Raw genomic sequence first — 24766 nt, forward strand, 5'->3', positions numbered from 1 at the left:
CTATGAAAGTTTAACTTTTTGAATGGAATTATGGAAATTAAACAACTTTTCCATGATATCCTAATTTTTTGAAAAGGGTCTGTATACATCACCCTGTCTCTGTTGTACTCCCTCTGTTTCATCTCTGTTTTACATTGTGTTTTGATTTGTGGTATTGTTTCGTTTTGGTTCATCATGTATGTATGGGTTTTTTCCCCCCCTACTGAAAATCAGTTAAAAAAAAAAAAAAAATGAAACAAACAAAACCCACCAACTTAAATTCCCGGGAATCAGTTTGACATAATTCAGGACACTAAAAACAGTTTTATTAAATAATAACCAACTTTAATGTTCCAGTTGAGATTTATCAACTCTACAACCTCAAGGCACACACGCACATGATCAAATTTACTTGCATACAAAACTTTATAAAATGCACAAAAGCTATAAAACAATCTTTATATAAAAATTGCAAACAATTCTGGAGAAAAAGAAAAGCATTAAATTGGTGCAATAAACAGTGTGTGGGAGAGAAAATCTATTTTTCAGACAACTTTTTTTTTTTAATGGTTCCATATTTTTTTTTTTTTTCTTTCCTGTTTGTATTTAACTGATGAGACTTGACAGCATTCTGGTTGATGCTGGTTCTGTTTGTAAAGGAGCTGAACGTATAAATAAATACATAAAGGTGATGAACATTTCACCAGTTCAGTGGGAAAGTTCTGTCGTCATAATGAGCATTGGAGTAGCTGACCAATCAGCAGCTTTGATTCAGCTCGCCCATTCTCACCCCCATTCGTTTTTTAATCCCTCAAATCACTAAAAATTCAACACTTTTACAACGTTGTGGTTTTGACACATATCTGAAAAATAATTCTGAATGAATTACTTGTCATATCTTGTGTACCGTTAGGTTTCTTGCTGTACCGTGTCGCGACAGAGCTGACCTGAATAAAATCTGGCCTGACAGTCATTAAGAGAGTTTTGAGGAAGTTGCAGTGGACTGCAGGGAGTCGAGTGTGACGGCACGGTTTTCACACTAAAGGTTGCGAACTCGTGCAGGATTTTGATTCATAAATGGGGTCGCAAGAGAAACTCCCATTCCCCCTTTTATTTCATTCCTTTATTTTACAAATTATCATTAAGAACCATGATGGATTTTATATTTTGAAATCTTACTGGGAGTCACATTCAGACAAGCCACGTTTAAACAAATATACGCTACTTTACCGTTTCTGACTAGACTATCCGAGACAGAGTACTAACAGTAACCACTTTTCCTATTACAGTTAGTGTTTGGAATTTTAAAAACCTCACGTCCCCTTCAAGCCTTTAGAAAGCTACGAGTACCAGTCTTCTGAGTTTTTGATTTGAGACACTGTCCATGACAAACATCACCGTGTATGAACTCAAAACATTTAACAGATTGACCTGGAAACTTGATGCACAGGGCTGTTCTGCCCTCACGTGTTTCTAAATCTTCCAAAATGTTCATAAGATGCACAGGGAGTGTGTGAGCAACGATACACACAGGTTTACGGTCATTTAGCACAAAAGTCTTTTCGCACAAATCTAAAGTCCTACCTAAAACAATGGGCTATATGGTGAAGATTTTCACTTTTACAATCCTATTGTTCCCTTTAAATCGAGCACGAAGTTAAAACACGTTTAAGTTGTGATCTATCCTACAAGTGTAAAAGCAGAGGTTCACACAACTCCAATCATTCATTCTATCATTAGATTCTACACAGAGCAAGTTTGAGGTTACGTTTCAGCTTCATGAATTAGGTCCCGTGTTTGAAGCAAGCTGCCCGTTTCAGAACGTTAACCATAGTTCCTTAGATGGGAAGACGATTGTCATTGCTGGCAGCATAAGAAAATGTACACACTTGGGAAAATCAAGTGGAGGTGCCACTGGCCCCCAGCTTCCACCTTCCTCTCCCCAGCTTTTCCACAGAGCATGTAGTTGGATAAAGAGTAAACATGCCAATGTTAGTTTAATATCAACATTATCATTTTTCATGCATTATTGCTTGTCTGTTTTACTCTTTCCACTTTTTAAAGTAAACTCCTGACATGTTCATATCTAGTGACCCTTGTGTTTGGAGAGAGAACAGAAGTTTAAAAAAAAAAAAAAAATCACTGCATGGAAAGTGGTTCAGCTGAAGACAGTTTTGAAGGTTGGTAATCCTCACTTTTTTTTTTTTTTAAATAAAGCAAAGACTTGAAGGTAATCCCTTTTCACAGCCCAATCTCAGCAAGCTCACGTGAGCTGTTCACTTGCCAAATAGGCATTCACATTTATTAAATTTGCTGCCCTTTCCCAGGCCCCCAGAGAAAGATTTGCTCTTAAAAAAGGTCAAACTACTAAGATGTGTTAAATTCCTCACATTTCCGTGTTCATGTTGTTAATTGCGCATAAAATTGTGCTATGACTAGTGCATTACTAGCCATTCCTATAACTTGTTCTTAGTTATAGTGTAAACACTAGTTCTTATCTAGCGTTTACACTGTTTATATTGTCTGAGTGTTTAGTCTGTCTAGTTCTTATCTAGGTGTTTATACTGTTTGTTTATACTGTTTATATTGTTTGAGTGTTTAGTCTGTCTAGTTCCTATCTAGGTGTTTATACTGTTTGTTTATACTGTTTATATTGTTTGAGTGTTTAGTCTGTCTAGTTCCTATCTAGTGTTTATATATTTTTTTTTTTTCAATTCTATTTTTTTTATTTATTGCGTTGCCTGTTTGCACCGTGGGTCAGAGAGGACTGAAATCTCATCTGTGCTGTATGTTGAGCATGTACAGCATATTTGACAATAAAGTTGACTTGACCTTGTGCATCATGTTAGGACCTCTAGTCTCAAGTTCCGGAATTTAATTTTACTCCAGATACCACCCCGGATGAAGTCTGACTGGAACAATTACTAGAACAAGGACATAATGCCATCAGTAAGTGTATCCTATTATTTGGGGAGTGAACGTAGTCGTGTGAATGCCAGTAGATATGCAACTTAAATGCTTATCCTTGTTTGTCTCGTCTTTCACAGATGACAATGGTAGTTCAGCTTCCCCGGTCACCTAAAGGAAATTGCAAAACTATTGGGTGAGTGTCATGAGTTTGGTACCATGAGGTTCCTCAGTAAGAAAGAGGGATGTGATGCAGGGGGAGGAACTGGATGGAAATCCCATCAGCAATGTGAACTGCAGCAGAGCAGGTGTTGGGGGGGGAAAAACACCATGAGACAGAACGGAGGAGTGGGTGACGGGATGAAGAGGTACTGAAGGCTGTGAATGATAAAAGGAACGTGAAGAAGAAACTGGATCATGAAAGCTCATTAGCCAATAAAGGGAAGTACAAGACCGCAAAGAAAGCAGTAGCACAAGCGAAGGCTGGAGTCTACTGGCAACTGTATGACAACCTGGAGACAGCAGATGGTCAGAACATGGCAATCAGGATGGCGAAGCAAAGGAACAGGGACTTCAAGGATGTTACCCAGCCTAAGATCATCAGGGATAAAAATGGAAATCACAATACTGACCTTTAAAAGCACTGAATGGTCTCACGCCACAGTACCTGAGTGAACTTCTGCTCCTCTATGACCCGCCACGCCTACTTGGATCAAAAGGTGCAGGATATCTGCTGGTACCTCGTATAGTGAAGGCTACATCAGGGGGCAGAGCCTTTTCTTACAAAGCCCCACTGTTATGGAACAGCCTTCCAAGTAGTGTTCAGGAATCAGACAGTCTCAGCATTCAAGTCTCGGCTGAAAACATCTGTTTAGTCAAGCCTTTTGTTAATAATTTTTAACTTGGGTAAAGGAGTAGATCTGGAGGGTTCTCAGGCATAGAGTGGTAAACTGGGATGTATGGATGTAATCCCTGCTTGCACTCAGCACAAAATGCACACTGTTCTTACTCATTAGGTGACAATGGGCATACCTAACAATCTGTGTTTTTCTTTTTCAAAAAAAAAAGACAAAAGCTCTGCCCAGAAGCTCCAAAAGACTGTGTTTGAGTTAGAGGACAGCCATACACCAGAGGACTTTCTTCGAGGAGATATTCCCGCAAGAGCCCGCCACCATCTAATCTTTGCCATTAGTGAACAACAAGCCATTCTGGCCAAAGCAAAGTGCTTTTACTTCACTGGTCATAACGTTATAGCTGATATCCGTCAATCTCCTGCACAAGCTCCGGCTTCTTCCTAACGAGAGAGGGGGGACACTGCATGTCCCAAACCAAATTTCGGCAACCAGGGTTCAGACCACGAAGGCCCCCACCTTGGCCACAGAAAGAGCCACAATGCACTGGACACCTACGGCTCCTCCTATAGGTAGTGGGCCTGCGGGAGGGCAGACCCATGTGGTTCTTTCAGGATAAGCCTGACCCGGGCAAATGGATAACTGACAGGCGCATGCTGAGGAACCCCTCCCCCAGGCTGCACTCTCTTTGGGTGGGGTGTCCTGGTACATCTATTCCAGGCAAGACACAGGGATTCCTTGATTTTTCTTCTCATAAGAGTCTTTGGACACCCTATAATTAACAACAACAACAACCTGACCACTCGTATAACATCAGCAAACTAGCTTTCTCTGTGATGTTCCTCAGCTTTGGAACAGCTTACCTCCAGGCATTAGACCAGCTGATCCTCTAGCCATTTTAAGTCTCATTTAAAAGCACACTAATCATTCAGCATTTGTAGATGTTCTTAATTGTTTCTTTATATCTTTACAATTTTATTTATTTACTCTATTTTTACACCTTATCTTTACGTTTAATATTTTCCTTTATTTGAATGTAATATTTGTAATTTGCACATTTTGTAATGTTTTTCCTTTTTAGTCATGTTTTAGTTTTTTTTTTTTTTAAATTCTGCCTTACAGTTTTTATCATTCATTTATTTATCATGATGTAAAGCACTTCGTGCCATCTGGCTTGAAAAGCGCTGTAAGTGTATCATCAATAATAACATCATCCAGCTAAATGTATATAGCACATGAAAATTAATGTACAATATTTAACAACTCCTTTTGAAATCCATGTTACTGCTGTACCCGCTCGCTTTATACAGTTATTTTTACATTTTCAAAATTACCTGGGGGGGGGCACAATATATATAAAAAAAAATGTATTATAAATATTATATAAATTCTTTAAGCCATGGCTTCAGTACACCTGTATTATGCCTTAAAAACATTTGCAAAACTGCAAATGCACTTCAATCCAGATCAGAACTGTTTGGATGGACATCTGTCATTTTACAGACATGCCCCAACACTCCTACACCCTGCCAACCACCACAGGTCCTGGGGTAGGAGCTTTATGGGAACTGGAGTGGGCTGAACGTCAAACCCACCTTCTTAAAATTAGACAACATGGCAGAGTTCCAACAAGTAACGGTCAAAGATGAAGTGGTGGTAACGTCGCCAAGCTAATTAACATATAATCCAATGCGTTAACTGCTAACACTGAATATACCATGTCTCACCATGCATTACAAGTAACACACCTCTACGGCAAAGTTGATACCTTTTGTTTTTAAATAAAGGCTGGAATAGCTTGATAAATAGATATAAAAAGCATAAGATCCAGCATTTTGTGTGTGTGTGTGTGTGTGTGTGTGTGTGAGGTGTAAAGTGCACCTTTTATGGCACAGTGATGCATTTGTTCTCACTTTATACATTTAAAAAAAAAAAAACTTTTGAACACACTGTGTATAGAGTTTAAAGCGGAAGATGCGTGTTTGTTCTCTTTAGTAACTTATCTTCAGGAACTTCCTTTCCAGCTCATACTCTTGTAGACTCCTCCCCTCCTTCCTCCCCTGTCTGAGGGAGGAGCCTGTAGCCCTCCTCAGGCACTGGGGAGGAGGCAGAATTCAAGACAGAGTTCAGAGGTGGGCTGAGAGGGGTGGAGTCAGTATCTGTGGTACTGCAGGGGGCGTATCCTGCCTCAGTGTTGAGAGCTGACTGGCTGATACGCTGCTGTAACATGAAGTGGACGTAACCCAGGGGAACAGGAAGTACTGCAATGATGATGAGTGATGAGAGCATGGCCAATGCCCAATCAGGATATGGCAACCTCACCTCTGATGCCTGAGACAGAGACAATAAGACAGAGTCAGACACGGGGAGAGAAACTGAGGCAATGACTCAGTCTGCGAACAATGTTTAAACGGTCTTTCGTATAAATATTTGGCCTGTTGAAGTTACCATAACACAAATTCGTTTTAATGCCACCGATTTTTTTCTGACAAGACAGAAGTCCTTGTACTCGGACCCCATGCAGCAAGAAGTAAGTTTTCTGATTCCACAGTAACTCTGGATGGCCTTTGTTTCTTCACGTGCAGCAGTAAAAGACCTCGAGGTGATCATTGGCCCCAGTCTTTCGTTTGAAACTCATATTGATAACATTACCCAGGACATCTTTCACCCACCTCAGAAATATTGCCAAGATAAGAAATATAAATGTCACTACATGATACAGAAAAACTAGTTCATGCTTTTGTTACCTCTAGGTTGATTACTGTAAAGCCTTACTGTATGAAATGTTCCAGTAGGAGCATAAACGAGCTCCAGTTAGTTCAAAATGCCGCAGCAAGAGTCCTTACTAGAACTAGAAAATATGACCCCATCACGCCTGTCTTATCCACACTGCATTGGCTCCCAATCACATTTTGCATTCATCATAAAATACTACGATTGACCTTTAAAGCACTGAATGGTCTCACGCCACAATATCTGAGAGAACTTCTAGTCCTTTATGACCCGCCACACCTACTTCGAAAGGTGTAGGCTATAGTGCCTTGCAAAAGTATTCATACTCCTTGAACTTTTTCACATTTTTCCACCTTACAACCACGAACTTAAAAGTTTTTTATTGAGATTTTATGTGATAGACCAACACAGAGTAGCACATAATTGTGAAGTGAAATGAAAATGATAAATGGTCTTCAAAATTTTAAACAAATAAAAATCTGAAAAATGTGGTGTGCATTAGTATTCAGCCCCCCTGCGTCAATACTTTGTAGAGCCACCTTTTGCTGCAATTACAGCTGCAAGTCTTTTGTGGTATGTCTCTACCAGCTTTGCACATCTAGACACTGAAATTTTTGCCCATTCTTCTTTGCAAAATAGCTCAAGCTCAGCCAGATCGGATGGAGAGCGTCTGTGAACAGCAATTTTCAAGTCTTGCCACAGATGCTCAATGGGATTTAGGTCTGGACTTTGACTGGGCCATTCTAACACATGAATATTCTTTGATCTAAACCATTCCATTGTAGCTCTGGCTGTATGTTTAGGGTCAGTGTCTTGCTGGAAGGTGAATCTCCTTCCCAGTCTCAAGTCTTTTGCAGCCTCCAACAGGTTTTCTTCCAGGATTGCCCTGTATTTAGCTCCATCCCTCTTCCCATCCACTCTGACCAGCTTCCCTGTCCCTGCTGAAGAAAAGCATCCCCATAGCATGATGCTGCCACCACCATGTTTCACAGTGGGGATGGTGTGTGCAGGGTGATGAGCAGTGTTAGTTTTCCGCCACACATAGCGCTTTGCATTTAGGCCAAAAAGTTCAACTTTGGTCTCATCTGACCAAAGCACCTTCTTCCACATGTTTGCTGTGTCCCCTACATGGCTTCTTATGCCCGTCTTTCAACAATGGCTTTCTTCTTGCCACTCTTCCAAAAAGGCCAGATGTGTGGAGTGTACGACTTATAGTTGTCCTGTGCACAGATTCTCCCACCTGAGCTGTGGATTTCTGCAGCTCCTCCAGAGTGATCATGGGCCTCTTGGCTGCTTCTCTGACCAGTGCTCTCCTTGCTCGCTCTGTCAGTTTAGGTGGACGGCCATGTCTTGGTAGGTTTGCAGTTGTGCCGTACTTTTTCCATTTCTGAATGATGGATTGAACAGTGCTTCTTGAGATGTTCAGAGCTTGGGATTTTTTTTTTTTTTTATAACCTAACCCTGCTTTAAACTTCTCCAGAACTTTATCTCTGACCTGTCTGGTGAGTTCTTTGGTCTTCATGATGCTGTTTGTTCTTCAGTGTTCTCTAACAAACCACTGAGGCCTTCACAGAACAAGTGTATTTATGCTGAGAGTAAATTACACACAGTAGGACTCTAATTAGATGACTTCTGAAGGCAACTGATTGCACTGGATTGTATAGAGAGTGTGCACGTGACGTCACAAGGTCACGTGATATTTGTTTATCTGCCATCTTGGACGGCGTGGCCGCGCATAGAACTTAGATGAACCCGTTCTAATTATCAAGTGTGTGGGAGTAGATCTTTCGAGAATGGTTATATCTTGTTCAGCATTTGGTTGTACCAATAGACAGGGCCAAAAGGAGGGCGTGTCATTTTATAGATTCCCCGCAGACGCGGAGAGACGCGCAAAATGGGTGTCCGCTGTGCGAAGAGAAAACTGGAACCCCAGTTCTACCAGCCGAATTTGTAGTGAACACTTCATATCAGGTAGGTGTAATCTTCTAATTCAATACTCCGAGTACATCTGTTAAGTTGATTTTTGGATTGAATGATAACTGCATACTTAAACTATACAGATACAGATAGCAGTGATTTGTGATTTTTTTTTTTTTCTTCAGACAAAAACATACATATTTACAACCCTGTCATTATCTGGAACTGAGTTTAGATTTCAAACAAACATTCTTACAATAAAATGTCCTGCATAGTCTCTTTATGATAAACGTCTTAATGCCACTTACCCGTGAGGTTATCAAGTAGACATTCTTCTTCGGAACCTTCCAGAGATACAGTTGGGATACCCATCCCGCAACAAAATATTTATAAGCTTCCAGGCTTTTGTAAGCTTTGAGGGCTTTGCCAGTGTAACATGATTAACAAGAAAATTGTACGTTGTGGTAGGCCAGATCGGGCAAATCGCCAGCACCGCAGCTCCGAATTTCCCTGAACAAGGATTGCGGCAAGTTGTATGGATCTGCAATCCCCAACCTGGAACACTTTTCCACGTAACGCTGCCTCACGTCACCTTCAAGATGCTGAACAAACTTAGACAAGATATCGCGCGATGTAGATGGGGTATTTTCCGAATTTTCTTGGATTACTGCTTGGATCCATTACGCTCGCGCAAGGTAAACAATCCTGAAGCCGTCCAATATGGCGGAGTAAACACGGATGGGTCACATGACTGCACATCCTCTATTTAGAGGTATCAGAGTACAGGGGGCTGAATACTAATGCACACCACATTTTTCAGATTTTTATTTGTTGAAAATTTTGAAGACCATTTATCATTTTCGTTTCACTTCACAATTATGTGCTACTCTGTGTTGGTCTATCACATAAAATCTCAATAAAAAACTTTTAAGTTTGTGGTTGTAAGGTGGAAAAATGTGAAAAAGTTCAAGGGGTATGAATACTTTTGCAAGGCACTGTATCTGCTGGTGCCTCATATAGTGAAGGCGACATCAGGGGCGGAGCCTTTTCTTACAAAGCCCCACAGTTATGGAACAGCCTTCCAAGTAGTGTTCAGGACTCAGACAGTCTCAGTGTTTAAATCTCGGCTGAAAACATCTGTTTAGTCAAGCCTTTTGTTAATAGTTTTTATGAGGTCAAGGAGCAGATCTGGAGGATCCTCTGGTATAGTGCGTTTTGGTAAACTGGGATGGACGGATGCTGTCACCCCTGTAGATTTTGCCACTCCTAATATTGTAGCAGTTTCTCGGATGAGTTTTTTCTGTTTTCGTAGCTTAAGGATGGCTCGTTTCACCTGCATGGAGAGCTCCTTTGACCGCATGTTTTCTTCACAGCAAAACCTTCCAAATGCAAGCACCACACCTCAAATCAACTCCAGGCCTTTTATCTGCTTAATTGAGAATGACATCACGAAGGAATTGCCCACACCTGCCCATGAAATAGCCTTTGAGTCAATTGTCCAATTACTTTTGGTCGCTTTAAAAACAGGGTGGCACATGTTAAGGAGCTGAAACTCCTAAACCCTTCATCCAATTTTAACGTGGATCCCCTCAAATGAAAGCTGAAAGTCTGGACTTTATGCCCATGTCCATTATATAACTATAACTTGAATATGTTTCAGTAAACAGGTAAAAAAGAAAACAATGTGTGTCAGTGTCCAAATTAGGGATGGCGAAAACTAAAAAAAAAAAATCTTGACCGACCACCGAGCCTCATTAGCTGGTTAAAGTCGGTTAACCTACGAGTTTAAAATTCTAGAATTGGAATTATTAGGATCTATTCTAAATCTAACCGCGAGCATCCGCACATTCAGTCCCAGTCGCTGCCCTCCACTCACATTACCTTTTCTACAGCGCGAAACATTTAGTCAAACGCGGCACTGATGTCGAGGGGTTTGGATTGGAGCGGAGGACAAATGGCTCCAGCTTAGAGACAGTTGCAGTTGGCCATGATGGCGTTGAAAATAAAGTCAAGTGCTAGAAGAAGTACATAACATTCAGTGATGGGAATAACGGCATTAAAATAAAGGCTGTTATAACGCCAGGTAATCTAATTAATTAGCTACAATCGTTAACACGCCGTTACCAATATCAACACGCCATTGCTGCATGGTATTGAAGTTGCTCTGAAGCCGTCACCGACTTGGCTCACAGACATAAAAGCTGCGTTTGTCACTCCCCCTCCACACACCGCTGTCATTTCATTCTCTCCCCTTCCCTCCAAAAGTCGGCATCTGCGCCTTTAGTTTGTGTGGAGAGATCTGATCTGCAATAACGTGCATTGTTGGCTACAGACCGAAACATACTTTCAGAATGCACTGGCCAAGGCAGGACTAAACTCCATGTGCCTTCTAATAATAATAAAAAAAAAAAAAAAAAAAAAAAAAACAGAATAGTAATTTGTAAGCTAAAAAGCCTGTGTCTACACTTTTCTTTTGCCGAGTGGCAGCTGTCTTCAACTGGGGCGGGACATGACTGAATGGGTGTTTCTGATTTGTCAGCTGTCGTCCTTACACCGCATGGCATGCCCCAAGCGTTTACAACACACAATTCCAGGTTCTCCGCTCCAAAATCAGCAGCTTCAAAACGATTGATTTTTTTTTTTAACCGACAACCAAAAAAAAAAATTAACCGGTTGACGTTGATTCAGTCAACCACCGGTCAAACGGTCATCGGTTAACATCCCTAGTCCAAATATATGGACCTAACTGTAGCTCAGGCAGTGACATCCCTGCAGTTATCGCTAAAACCGGTGACGTCCTGGGTTTTAGTAATTGCCTGAGCCGAGCAGTAATGGCAGAATACATAGTATGAAGAAAAGTGAATGAGTGGAGCAGCCGTCTGATTTCTAAACTGGATATTGCTGCCATCTCACCCTTACATAGAAGAAGTGAATGAACGGAGAACAGACCAAACAACTGAAAGTCAGAGTGTTTTTGAAACAATCGGCCTTCAAGAAGCGAGAATGCAGACGGGTAAGCTCCGACTCTCATTTGGATAAAGATTTAAAAAAAAATTTTTTTACATGCATTTAGATTAATACATGTAACTTGTATTGTGTGTTTAAGTTAGCGGTATAAGATTATTTAATTTGCTTCAGAATGTGATCGTCTCCGGTGGTGTAGTGGTTAGCGCTGTCGCCTCACAGCAAGAAGGTCCTGGGTTCGAGCCCCGGGTCCGGCGAGGGCCTTTCTGTGTGGAGTTTGCATGTTCTCCCCGTGTCCGCGTGGGTTTCCTCCGGGTGCTCCGGTTTCCCCCACAGTCCAAAGACATGCAGGTTAGGCTAACTGGTGACTCTAAAATTGAGCGTAGGTGTGAATGTGAGTGTGAATGGTTGTCTGTGTCTATGTGTCAGCCCTGTGATGACCTGGCGACTTGTCCAGGGTGAACCCCGCCTTTCGCCCGTAGTCAGCTGGGATAGGCTCCAGCTTGCCTGCGACCCTGTAGAAGGATAAAGCGGCTACAGATAATGAGATGAGATGAGATGTGATCGTCTCAGTTCATCTGATTATTTAATTAGGCTTTTAGGTTTTATCAGTGAAAATGCATGCATGTACATGTATGTTGCACAAGTTATAACACCCATCCTGTTTTAATGAGAGTCAACCCACAAATCAGTGAAGTCAAATCAGTCTTAGTTGAGCGAGTCGGTAACGGTGTTTCTTACTTTCACCATCAATTTTTATTTATATGACTTTTTGGTCTATAGCTGTAAAAGGCCTCGGCCTTAAAACCGGTTACTGCAGTGATGTCACGCACTCAGGCATTGCTGGCTCAGCGGGGCGGCTCCAATCACAACTTTGCAGTCGATTTTAACTCTCAAAAATATATTTTTTTTATTCCCATTTATGCAGCATACAAGAGTCAAGGATGGAGATACTATCCACTCAAATGTATTTAAAAATAAAGGCTCTGCGTATCTCCTTTAATAGAACTGAGGAATGTGTGAAGGACATTAGACACTGGATGCTTATTAACGTCCTTCTGCTTAACTCTGACAAGACTGAAGTACTTGTACTCGGACCACATGCCGCTAGAAGTAGGTTTTCTGATTCCACAGTGACTCTGGATGGCCTTTCTGTTTCTTCACGTGCAGCAGTAAAAGACCTCGGGGCGATTATTGACCCCATTTGAAACTCATATCGATAACATTACCCAGATAGCTTTCTTTCATCTCAGTCGTCTTCTTCTGGCTGCTCCCGATTAGGGGTCACCACAGCGGATCTTTCGTCTCCATTGCTCCCTGTCTTCCGCATCCTTCTCTACCACACCTGCCACTTTCATGTCCTCTCTCACCACATCCATGTATCTCCTCTTTGGCCTTCCTCGTTTTCGTTTGCCTGGCAGCTCCATCCTCAACATTCTCCTTCCCACATGCTCTGCATCTCTTCTCAGGATGTGCCCATACCATCTCAGTCTCATCTCTCTTAGCTTCATTCCCAAGCTCTCCACATGTGCTGTCCCTCTGATGTGCTCGTTCCTTATCCTGTCCAACCTCGTCACTCCCATCGCAAACCTTAACATCCTCAACTCCGCCACCTCCAACTTTGCCTCCTGTCTCTTCGTTAAGGGTACGGTCTCCAATCCATACATCACAGCTGGTCTCACTACTGTCTTATACATCTTACCTTTCACTTCTGCTGGGACTTTCCCATCACAAATGACTCCCGAAATCCTTCTCCAACTGCTCCACCCTGCCTGCACTCTCTCTCTCACCTCACTATCGCAGCCCCCATTTTCCTGCACAGTTGACCCCAGGTACTTGAATTCACCAACTTTCTTTACGTCTACTCCTTGCATCTTCACTACACTCTCATCCCCATTCTCACTGATGCACATCAGTAGCGGCTGGCTTTTGTAAAAGTGAGGGAGGAAGGAATGCTTGGTTGAAGGTCACGGGCCCCAATGCGACCGCACCTGCTGGACCGGCTATAGTTACACGCACGGGTTGAGTTGATAATAGTTGAAAAACCTATCATTTTAACGGGGTGTGTACACTTTTTATAGCTGCTGTACACATTACTTTCAGGTGTTCAACACATCTTTCTCTTTCAAAATTCTCTCAAAATCTTCCGTATTTAATGAAGCAAACCTGGCGGCCATGTTTGTAGCTCAGCCCATGGAAGGGTTTTGCAAGCAAAACATTCACCACGTCCTCTGTTTCCATTACTTTATTCGTAGAATATCTATAACATAGTCAATCCACTTCCACCTCGCCGTTCTCACTCTGACTGCCGAAGTGCCCGAGTCACCGGATCTAGAAGTTAAGTTTGATAAGATAACCCCTCCCCCCAGGCAGCTAAGGCCTCTACTTATTGGTTCATTGCGCAACGAGGGCTGCAGCCTATTGGTTGATATTTTGTAGCACTTGTCAGATCTCTTAGCTAGTCCCACCCTCTTAGAGGAGGATTTTCCTCCTCTCTCTCATTGAAGTCTATGTTAACCACGAGCCGCCAGTGCCGGAGACTGTTTGAATCGGAGTGAATGGGAGCCGAAGGGAGGAAGATCCTCCGTGCAGTAATTTCTAATAGCGAGCGATAGGGGGTGCTAATGTAATTTCACCCAGAGAAACGAATATAATGTACATGTCGTATTTGGCAGTAAAATAGTAATATTCAAGGACAGCAATTCATTAAATTGGTCAAGACAATTTCAACTTTTTATTCTTAGAATTTTTAAGGAGGATCTTCCTCCCTCTCCTCACTGGAGAAGCCACCTGTGATGCACATGTATTCTGTTTTGCTACTGCTCACCTTCATTCCTCTTCGTTCCAGTGCATCCCTCCATCTCTCCAAACCCAACTCAACCTCCTTTCTACTTTCACCACATATCACAATATCATCTGCAAACATCATGCTCCATGGTGACTCTTGCCTCACTTCATCCATCAAGCTATCCATCACTATGGCACATAAGAAAGGACTCAAAGCAGATCCTTGATGGAGTCCCACCTTCACCTTCAACCATTCAGTCGTTCCAACTGCACACCTCACTGCTGTTTCACTGTTCTCGTACATGTCTTGCACCACTCTAATATACTTCTCATTCACTCCACACTTTCTCATACAATACCATAACTCATCTCTCGGCACTCTATCGTATGCCTTCTCCAGGTCTACAAACACACAATGTAGCTTTCTCTGGCCTTCCCTGTACTTCTCCATTAACATTCTTCAAGCAAAAATTGCATCCGACGTGCTCTTCCTTGGCATAAACCCGTACTGCTGTTCACAGATTGCTACCTCTCTTCTCAATCTCGCCTCCAATACCCTTCCCCATAGTTTCATGGTGTGGCTCATCAATTTTATTCCTCTGTAATTACTGCAGCTCTGTACATCTCCCTTATTCTTGTATATTGGGACTAGCACACTCTTCCTCCATTCATTTGGGATTTTCTCATTCTCTAGGATCTTATAAAACAATCTCGTTAGGAACTCCACAGCCATCTCACCCAAACATCTCCAAGCCTCAATCGGGATACCATCTGGTCCGACTGCTTTCCCAGTCTTCATTCTTTTCATGGCTGCCCTCACCTCATCCTTACTAACCAACTCTGCTTCCTGATTTGCTGTCTCCAATGAATCTGACCTTTTCTCTCTTGGATTCTCCTCATTTAATAAATCCTCAAAGTACTCTTTCCACCTTCTTAATACACTGTCAGCACATTTCCATCTTTCATCACTCTTACCTGCTGTACATCCCTCGCTTCCCTGTTTCTCTGCCTAGCTAGTCTGTACAGGTCTTTCTCTCCTTCTTTGGTCTCCAGTCTTTCATACGACTCCTGGTATGCATCTGCTTTCGCCACAGCTCTTTTTGCCTTCTGTCTCGTCTCTCTGGATAACCACCTGCTTTCCTCGTCTCTCTGATCGTCCCAATTCTTTGCTAGCCTCTTCTCTTTTATAATTTCCTGCACTTCTTTGTTCCACCACCCTGTCTCAGGCCTCGAAATTCGTATATTTTTTCCACCAGCCAGCCGGACTAGTTACCTTCCAAAGTAACTCGCCAAACAGAAAATCAACTCGCCAAAATTTGTTCACGTATGAATTTTACTTCTGTCAAAAATAACACAAAAAGAGAGTAGTTACCATTGTTCATGACTAATGGGCATTTATTTCAAGAACTGGAGTATTTTGATCAGGGGTGAAAGTAACTTATTTCTTGCCGGTACTATTATTTTGAGTCATAGTGCCTGCACACAGCGCGCACCGAAAAATACATCTAATTATTTATTATTGTCTAACAGGCACACACGCAGTCGCTCTCTCGCGCACTCCGTCATATGCGCGACGCAGACATTAATGTTTCGCGTGCACGCTCTTGCTCACTTGCTCTAGATTCCGGGAGATATTCTCCAGTTTGCGGGCATCAGGGAGCCGCTATCGATATGCGGGAGACTCCCGGAACTTCCGGGAGACTTGGGATGTCTTATAAGCATGCGCCGTAGTGAAGAAACCGACAGCCTGACCGTCCTGCCGATAAACACATCGATTAACACAGACACGGCACGCGCTTAATATGTGGCGGCTTTAGTTGCTGGTGTGTCTAAATCTTCGCTTCATACATCTTTTTTTTTTTAATTTTCAACTAGCCAGCCGGGCTGCCTAGTGACAGGAATTGCTCGCCAAATGACAAATTAAGTCGCCTCGGGCGACTGGACCACCGCGAATTTCGAGCCCTGATGTCTTCCTTCCTACTTCCCGAAGACCACCCTAGCACCTTCCTTGCTGCCTCTCTTACTAGTACAGCAGTAATATTCCAATCTTCTGGCAGACTTCCATGACCACTCAATGCTCGTCTCATTTCTTCCCTAAACTCCTTCTGATGTTCAACCTCTTTTAGTTTCCACCACTTAATCTTCTGCTCCACTATTCCACGCTTCCTCTTTTTCACTTTCAAGCTCATCCTGCACACGACCACTCGATGTTGTCTAGCTACACTCTCCCCTGCCATCACTTTACAGTCTCCAGTCTCCTTCAGGTTACCCCTTCTGCAGAGTATGTAGTCCACCTGTGTAGATCTTCCTCCACTCTTAAACGTCACCCTGTGCTGCTCTTTCTTCTCGAAGTATGTGTTGACTATTGCCAAATTCACCCTCTTTGAAAAATCAACCACCATTTGCCCTCCCACATTTCTCTCTCTTACACCATATCTACCCATCACGTCCTCATCGCTGTTTCCCTCGCCAGAGTATTTCTTTCATCTCAGCAATACTGAAAAAAAAAAAAAAAGTCACTACGTGACGCAGAAAAACTAGTTCATGCTTTCGTTCCCTCCAGGTTGGATTACTGTAATGCCTCACTGTCTGGATGTTCCAATAAGTGCATAAACAAGCTCCAGTTAATCCAGAATGCAACATATCTGTTTAGTCAAGCCTTTTGTTAGTATCCTGCAAAATGCAAATAACTGGACTATAATGCTTTTTAATGGTGTTACGGTTTAATGGTGTTTGATGGCCTTCACCAGCTGATCAGGCAAGAGCCAGTTTCTAGAGAACTGAGTCAGTATTTAGTTACTCCCTAATGCAGCTAGTCTAACAGGAGCACTACAGCACGTGTGTGTGTGTGTGTGTGTGTGTGTGTGTACCGTCTCTCTGTTCCAGGCTGTGTACCGTGGTCGGTTGAGACACATGTTCAATAGACTGGCTGTTAGCAGAGCCAGCATTGCTAACAGACATACATACTTCCACAGATACTTATAAAACACGCACACCGGGCGGCCCAGCATCTGTCTGATATCCTGCAGGAACCTGTCTCACACACGCACGCGCGCACACACACACACACACAAAAACCCTCCAACTGAATAACTGTTTGTGGTCAAAAATGCAGCACCATCACTATAAGATTAGACAAACCCAGGTGTGCATTACCTGTCTGCCCCATACACCCAGGCAACGCTGATGGTCTGGAAAACAACGACAATGATGAGCGGCAGTGTGGCAGAGTAATCATCAAACATCAGCACAAAGTAATTCCCACAGCGCTGAGTGAACAACAGCCCGATCACACACGCCAACACGCAGCTACACACTGCGGAGAGAGAGAGAGAGCGATACGGAGTGAGAGTTAAACATAATAAAACACTGAGACCGTGTTACAGTGCGTCTCAGGTGTGTGTGTGTGTGTGTGTGTACCTGTGAAGAGGAGTTTGTGATTCCTCAGTAGGGAGAAAGTATCAGACAGGGGAGTGAGGATCCCCTCCATGGTACCGAACATGGTGGACAGTCCCAGGTTGAGGAGCATGAGGAAGAACAGTGCTGACCAAAACGGACTTGCAGGAAACAGCGTCATCGCTTCCGTGAAGGCTATAAACGCCAGACCCGTCCCCTCCACTCCCTGAGAGAGCAAGACAGATAGGGACAGACAGAGGGGTGTTATTAAGCAGCAGTACTAACAGACGAGTCCAGAACCGCACTCATTACACAGTTTTCTAAAAGATTCTACAATCAAGGAAACTATTAAAGCACGCACACACACACACACACACACACACACCTTCCATTACATCAGCCACGATGTTGAGATAAATGGGGAAATACAACATGTAAACTAAACCAGTCGAATTTGAGAGTCTGGCATAATAGAGAAGAGGACCTACACTTTAATGTTTTGAAAGATTTCTCTCAAACTCTGACCTTATGACCTTTAAAACATGCTTTTAGTGAGATGACCTAGTCAACTCCTGGTAGACATTTATTTAAAAAAAATAAATAAAAGGAGAGCAACACCCATCAATAATAGCGATGCCATATTTCTGAGGAAAACCCTTCATGTCTGGAATTAAAATACAGCCGAGATTTCACCCTCACTAGAGTCAGCATTCATTCTGATGTAATTTAACGAGTAACCAATAAAATAAACTCATCTTTGTGTTGCTCTGCATGATCTATAAAAAGGCTTCTGTGTTCTGCAAACGTGAAGGACCAGTGCAGCCAATCAGAAGCTTTTTCTTACAGATCATACTTCCTGTATGAACCACAGCGAGAGAAAATCACAAAGCTCTTAAACTACAAGCACAGTTAAAAGTTGAGCAATTTAGCTGCAGGTTTCTTCACACGACTCTGGGAAGAGAGCGCGATAACTGATGCCAATAACAACGAAAATGACTGCCCCCCCAAAAAAAAACATTTCAGGTTCGTCGCTCGTGGTAGACATGCTGCCAATGCCAGGGGAGAAAGTTTAGACAGGTAGACGGAGTCACGTTTACATCTTGTGGGCAGTTACTATGATCTTTCTATTGTGGAAGAGGTTACTGCGAGGGGCATCAAACACAATGGGACTCAGCGTTAATTTCATTACCAAGTACGTTTCAGAGTCTCACAAAAGCCTAACAGTACATCGTTATGTTTATATGCACTGTGAGAACACTGAAGGCACATAAAAGGTAAACCAGGATGAGAAGTTTCAGTCACGTTCATTTTATTGCCCCATAACATTGCAGAGTCTCGACCTGACCAATCGAATCAACCCCAGATGATCAGACCGTCTCCAGAGGCTTGAACAGTGGGCATTATTCATGATGGGGCAGAGCTTCATGAGCTTCCCTTCTGACCCTGACATGCCCATCACTCAGGAACAGGGTCAACCTGGACTCAGACCACATGACCTTTCTCCATCACACCACCCAGCATGGCAGTACTTGCATCAGATTTTACAGTGTCATAAATCTAACAGACTGGTTTAAAAACTGAATAAATGCAAGAAACTCCAACACCGTGTATAACGTACAGGGCAGAAAGCAGCTCAGGTCAGCTCCTACACCACAACGGACCGGTAAAGGACTAGCTCAGGAGTTTAGTGCAACGCAGGGTTGCCATGTTGGTGCGACAAAACCAAACCCTCATACGTGTTTGTGTTCAAAAACCATAGCCCTGTTCACACGGCACATATTTGCATCGATGCTGCACCGATGTATTTTGTTGCGATATATCTTACACCGGTGTAAATTTTGTGGAGCGTTCACACGTCACAACCCTGCTTACTAGAGAGAAGCGTGTTAGCACCGGTGCAGCCCCACTTGCGGTCACACGGCAGTTTCTGCGACCGTGTTATAGTAGCAAAAACTTTATTACTATCATTTCCTTTGATAGTAATAAAGTTTTGATATCATTTCCTTTTATTATTATCATCATTTCCTATCATTATTACTATCATTTCCGATAGTAATAATGCGGAAATGAAATATGCGCATGCGTGAAAATGTACTTCCTTTTCCCGGTTGTCATGGCATCATCAAGTGCCGGGAAAACAACGTGGATGAAGACACCAGTGTTGCCAGATATTGCTGACTTTTTCCATCCCAAAATATGTTCAAATCCACCAAAATGCACTTAAAACTGACAATCTGGCAACACTGGAAGACACGCAGTTCTGTTGTTGTTGATATTCGCCATTTTGGAAGCGCAAAATACCAGGATGCAAAATTATGCAATGCCCGTATGTAATCAACTCTCCTCACGCGTAGCGAGTCTACCCCTGTAGCGTTCAGACGGCCCATTTTATATCGGTGCTGCCCCGCAAACTAGCATTTACTCCGGAGTAAATTTCTTAAACCACCTCCCGAGCAGGGTTAGATTTGCACCGGTTTAAGCAGCTTTCAGGGGCTACACCGGTATAACTTTGTACCGTGTGAACGCTCTACCGGGGCAGCCCCGGTGCTACACCGGAGTAAAAGTTGCCGTGTGAACACCCCTCATGACTACCTATCAACATTAAAAGCGATGCAGTTTTCCATATAGATACATATTCATCAAGGCCCTGAAACAGGAATATTATGAATATTCTCGCAAAATAAACACACTTTTACACAATAAGCACATTCGTACATAAATGGTAGGTTTGGACTATTTTAATCATTACATCATTTCTAATCCATTTCCCTCTGTGCATAATTTCACCTGTTAATTCTCATCTCATTTCCTTCCGCTTATCCGGGGCCGGGTCGCGGAGGCAGCAGGCTGAGCATGGAAGCCCAAACTTCCCTCTCCCCAGACACCTCGGCCAGCTCCTCGGGAAGAACACCGAGGTGTTCCCAGGCCAACCGAGAGACATAGTCCCTCCAGCATGTTCTGGGTCTTCCCCAGGGCCTCCCGGAACACCTCCGCTGGGAGGCGTCCAGGAGGCATCCGAAAGAGATGCCCGAGCCACCTCAGCGGATTCCTCTCGATATGGAGGAGCAGCGGCTCTACTCCGAGCTCCTCCCGAGTGATTGTGCTTGCCACCCTGCGAAGGAAACTCATTTCGGCCGCTTCTATCCGCGATCTTGTTCTTTTGGTCACTACCCAAAGCTCATAACCACAGGTGAGAGTCGGAACGTAGATCGACTGGTAAATCAAGAGCTTCGCCTTTTGGCTCAGCTCCTTCACCACGACAGACCGGTAAAGCGACCACATCACTCCAATCACACCTGTTAATTCACTCCTGTAATAACACACACACACACACACCTCTCGAGTTGGTAACCACAGACCTGCGTGTTACCGCGATGCTCGTTATAGCCATGCTTATTAATACTGTATAAAACCAGGGCTTTCCACTAAGGCTCATGCTAGCCAGCCATGACGAATAAGTAGCCAGCCCGGGGAGTAAACACAAAAACTCCTGTGCACACAGTTCCCAGGATTAATTGTATTTTCCACAGACCATTTATTTATTCACTTTACTCAAACACAAAGTAAAATGGTAGTAAATTTTCTTTCTTTTCTTGCGCATTGCATCATGAGGCGTTCCTGGCTTGTAAATCTCTTATTTTCGGTGCATGACACATTCACGCAGCTGAGCATGCTATGAATTAACAACGACAACGGTCTGCAGTGGGGCTACACAATTACACACTCAGCCAACATTTCTCCATTTGTGTATGAAAATACACTCCAACCACTCAGTTTGGGTTCATTTACAACCAACGGTGTCTTTTGATGCCAGCATGTAATTGAACGAGAGAAGACTGGTTTACCGGAGACAAAATAAGTGTCATCTCTGCTTCTGTTCCCTCCGACGGCCCCGACACACTACTGCCTCCGCCGAGTGCGCGCACACACCGCATGTCGGGGCCGCGGATGAGTTACTCTCCCCTGATCCACGAAGTCGGCGGGGAATTTGTGGTTATTATCGGTACAAACAGCGCGAATCGCAACTTAAATGAGTGCGGTTCAGTTTGACATTATTGTCAGTCCGTTAGATAAACATTTCATTTTATTAAAATTCAAAATTAATATTTAGAGCCTAGGCCTGTGCGATATGGGAAAAAAATGAATATCCCGATACATTTTCTCCATTTCACGAAATACAATATACATCTCGATCTATTTAAATCTCCTCTAAAGGACCCCATGAAATCTAACTTTTACTCTTTACTGTTTTCACTACAATCCCTGCAGATTAAATAACATTCTTGGTTAACTTTACAGGTGGTTTTCAACAACACATTTTACATTTTCATGTTGGTGATTAATCACAATTGAGTTGAAATAAGACTTTTTATTCAACAAAGATGAGGCACAAACTGCAAAAACAATCTTGAAAATTGCAACAAAGGGGCAACACAATACAGAGCTGCTCAGAGCTCAAACCAATAAAGTGCACCTCAACACTGAGAGAGACATTTAGCCTAAATAAGAAAAGTGCTCTTTCATTAAATTATTTAAAAAATAGATCTCCAAGCTCTTAACCCGACTACTGAGAACCACTGGAACATTCACAATAGAGAGAGAGATCTGCAAAACATCATTTTCCTCTTTGCACACTTTTGAACTGAATGTTTTCTGGCTCTGCCTCTCAGATGTGTAGAATTCCGGTATTGCCTTCTCTGTAAAATGTCTGCGACCAGGCAACTCATGTTTGGGATCAAGTGTGTTTAGTAATTGTTGGAAGCCTGGTTTTTCCACTATACTAACTGGGATCATGTCTTCGGCAATGACGTTAGTGATTGCATCCGTTATAGCTCTCCATCTCCGACTCGGTTTCTCATATGGGGGGCTTTGGAGAACGAGCCCGCTATGGTCATTTGTTTAGCTTGTGGGGGTTTAGCTCGTGGGCAAGTAGTTCGGAGTTTAAGAGACTCTTCATACTGTACCGGGTCAGTTTATGGAACACATTTGTAGTGCTGCTGCCTTTCGTGATGACAGGTTTTTTTGCACACTTTACAAACTGGCATTTGCTGTTCCACGTCCTCCTCGCGATATCCAAAAAATGCCAGATGACTGACCCCTTACTAGTTCTTTTAGGAACCAATTCGTCCGCTTCCATTTTTAATTTGTCGCTGAAATTGACAGAGCTTACACGGTAGCCTATGCAGCACCAGCGATTGCACGAACTGAGTCAGCGCTGGAAACCGGAACTAGAAAATCTTCCCGCCGGCAGTGTTGCCAGATACTGCTGATGTTTTCCAGCCCAAAATATGTTCAAAACCCGCCAAAACGCACTTAAAACCGCACAATCTGGCAGCACAACCGAAACTAGGAAATCTTCCCGCAAGTTCCTTTCAGCACCGAGATGTCACCCGGGATTGGTTGGCGAGTGTGTGACGTTATTGTTTTTTTTACCCTTAGGCAGCCTCTCACGTTACTGCCTGAGGGACAGGGAGAAAACCACCAGAAGTGTCAGCAGATGACCATAAAATACTCAATAGTTACGATATAATAATTATATGCATCTCACACAGAATTTTCGGCGATATATCGAGTATATTCGATACATCGCACAGCCCTATTAGAGCCTGTGGGCTACAAAAACAATAGTCATTAAAGTAGCCGGCTGGACTCAGTTGTGTAGTCGGCTGTATGGCCGGCAGCCGGCGCTTGTGGAAAGCCCTGTAAAACTCCTCTCCTTGTTTTCTCTTCACATTACACCCTCATTAGCTGCAGCTCGCCAACACACTCCTTTCCAGTCACAATACGTTTTACACCACAGGTCCAGATATTTAGTGAAGGATGGTTAAGATGTTTTTTTTCTGGATTTGCCCTGTGCCATTCACCGCTTGGCATTACAGTGTTCCAAACCAACAGGTCTGCGTTACAAACACAGCTAGAAAACATGCTTACGCCCCGAGATAATAAATAAAACCTCCAGCATGGAGCAGGCTAAAGGCAGGAGGGGTTCTTGTGAAGGAGGATGTGTGTGTGTGAGAGAGAGAGAGAGAGACTCGGAGGCCCACAGTAACATCTTATTCTTTGTTATGACCTTGGGGTGAGGGACCTCGGCATAAATGTGTTATGAGAACGGAGTGTTTGTTGTGAGAATCCTGAAGAAGGGAGAATGAGCGGTGTACTCGCGCTCAGACAGGACAAACACCCGGGTATGAACCTGAAGCTTCAATAAAACTTCTCTCCAAGTTTGTGCCTGCTGCACCTTTATGAAACTACAGGCATTTACTGCGCCAGACGCTCTTCCCCAGAGTGATGTACAACACACCCAGAGCAGCCGAGGGGTTCGGCGTTTTGCTCAAGGGCACTTCAGCCATTCCTGCTGGTCCAAGGAATCAAACCGGCAACCTCTTGGTCCTAAAACTGCTCCTCTCGCCTTCAGGCCATGGCTTCCCCATTAAAGAGAAAACAAAATTTATTTCATGATCCAACATCAGCCTGCTAGATCATTTCCAAGCATCTGCAACACATCAGAGACTCCTCACCGAGCATCTTTGAAGAGTTCAAACATCACAATTGAGTGCTCTGTGAGCCTCTGACGATCCTCCTCCGACCCAGAGTTTTCTTAGCGAGCTCAAAAAACCGTCTGCAGCTGGAAAATCCTTCCAGCGTGAACTAGACAGTCAGTGTTTCCTTTGCATGACGCAGGCCAATAATCTGACCTTCTGAAACACAGCAAGATCTTTTCCATGACCGCGAGATACGCCTTCTGACACTGTCGTTAAAGAAACAAGAAGCTCCTCACTGCATCCGTTCGGATTAAAATAACTGCTACAGCTGAAACGTTAATCACTGCAGTAATTATTCAATCAAAGGCTCTTGTATTTGCTTCTTTAAATCCACACAGCGACTTTATTGGCCAGCCAGTGGATATACCGCACATCTATAATCTACAGGTACCGTGTTCACAACCTCCTCCAGGCTGCAGGAAATCAACTCCACTGACGAGGTCCTGAGTGTTACTGTACATATTGTGTATAAATGGATATAAATCAATACATACTTGTTTCATGGTGTTCTCCACGCTGCAGTTACTGATCTTGTAGCCGGAGAGGTTCAGCTGAGAACCCTGCACGTCATACCAGTTTTTATACATCTCCACGGAAACAGAATCCACATCCGTTATGTTAATGAGAAGATCGGGTGGAGTAACGGAGGACGAGAGCACTTCAGATAACAGCTTCAGATTCCTGCCCCAC

General features: G+C 43.2%; 1 protein-coding gene across 4 annotated transcripts in view; it reads right to left on the reverse strand.

The window, feature by feature from the left end:
* Positions 1–302: 302 nt before the first annotated feature.
* The window catches only part of slc6a16b (solute carrier family 6 member 16b), a 56691-nt gene continuing 32227 nt past the window's right edge, over positions 303–24766 (reverse strand). For all 4 annotated transcript variants that reach the window (XM_060922795.1, XM_060922796.1, XM_060922798.1 and 1 more), the window contains 5 exons: positions 24571–24757; positions 17559–17760; positions 17295–17454; positions 17009–17171; positions 303–6068 (listed from right to left, as the gene is read on the reverse strand). In XM_060922795.1, the coding sequence (XP_060778778.1) occupies positions 5763–6068; positions 17009–17171; positions 17295–17454; positions 17559–17760; positions 24571–24757 (1018 nt within the window). In that variant the 3' untranslated portion in view covers positions 303–5762. The remainder of the gene's footprint in view (positions 6069–17008; positions 17172–17294; positions 17455–17558; positions 17761–24570; positions 24758–24766) is intronic.

The sequence above is a fragment of the Neoarius graeffei genome, chromosome 5 (genome assembly GCF_027579695.1).
Source record: "Neoarius graeffei isolate fNeoGra1 chromosome 5, fNeoGra1.pri, whole genome shotgun sequence".
Taxonomy (NCBI): Eukaryota; Metazoa; Chordata; class Actinopteri; order Siluriformes; family Ariidae; genus Neoarius; species Neoarius graeffei.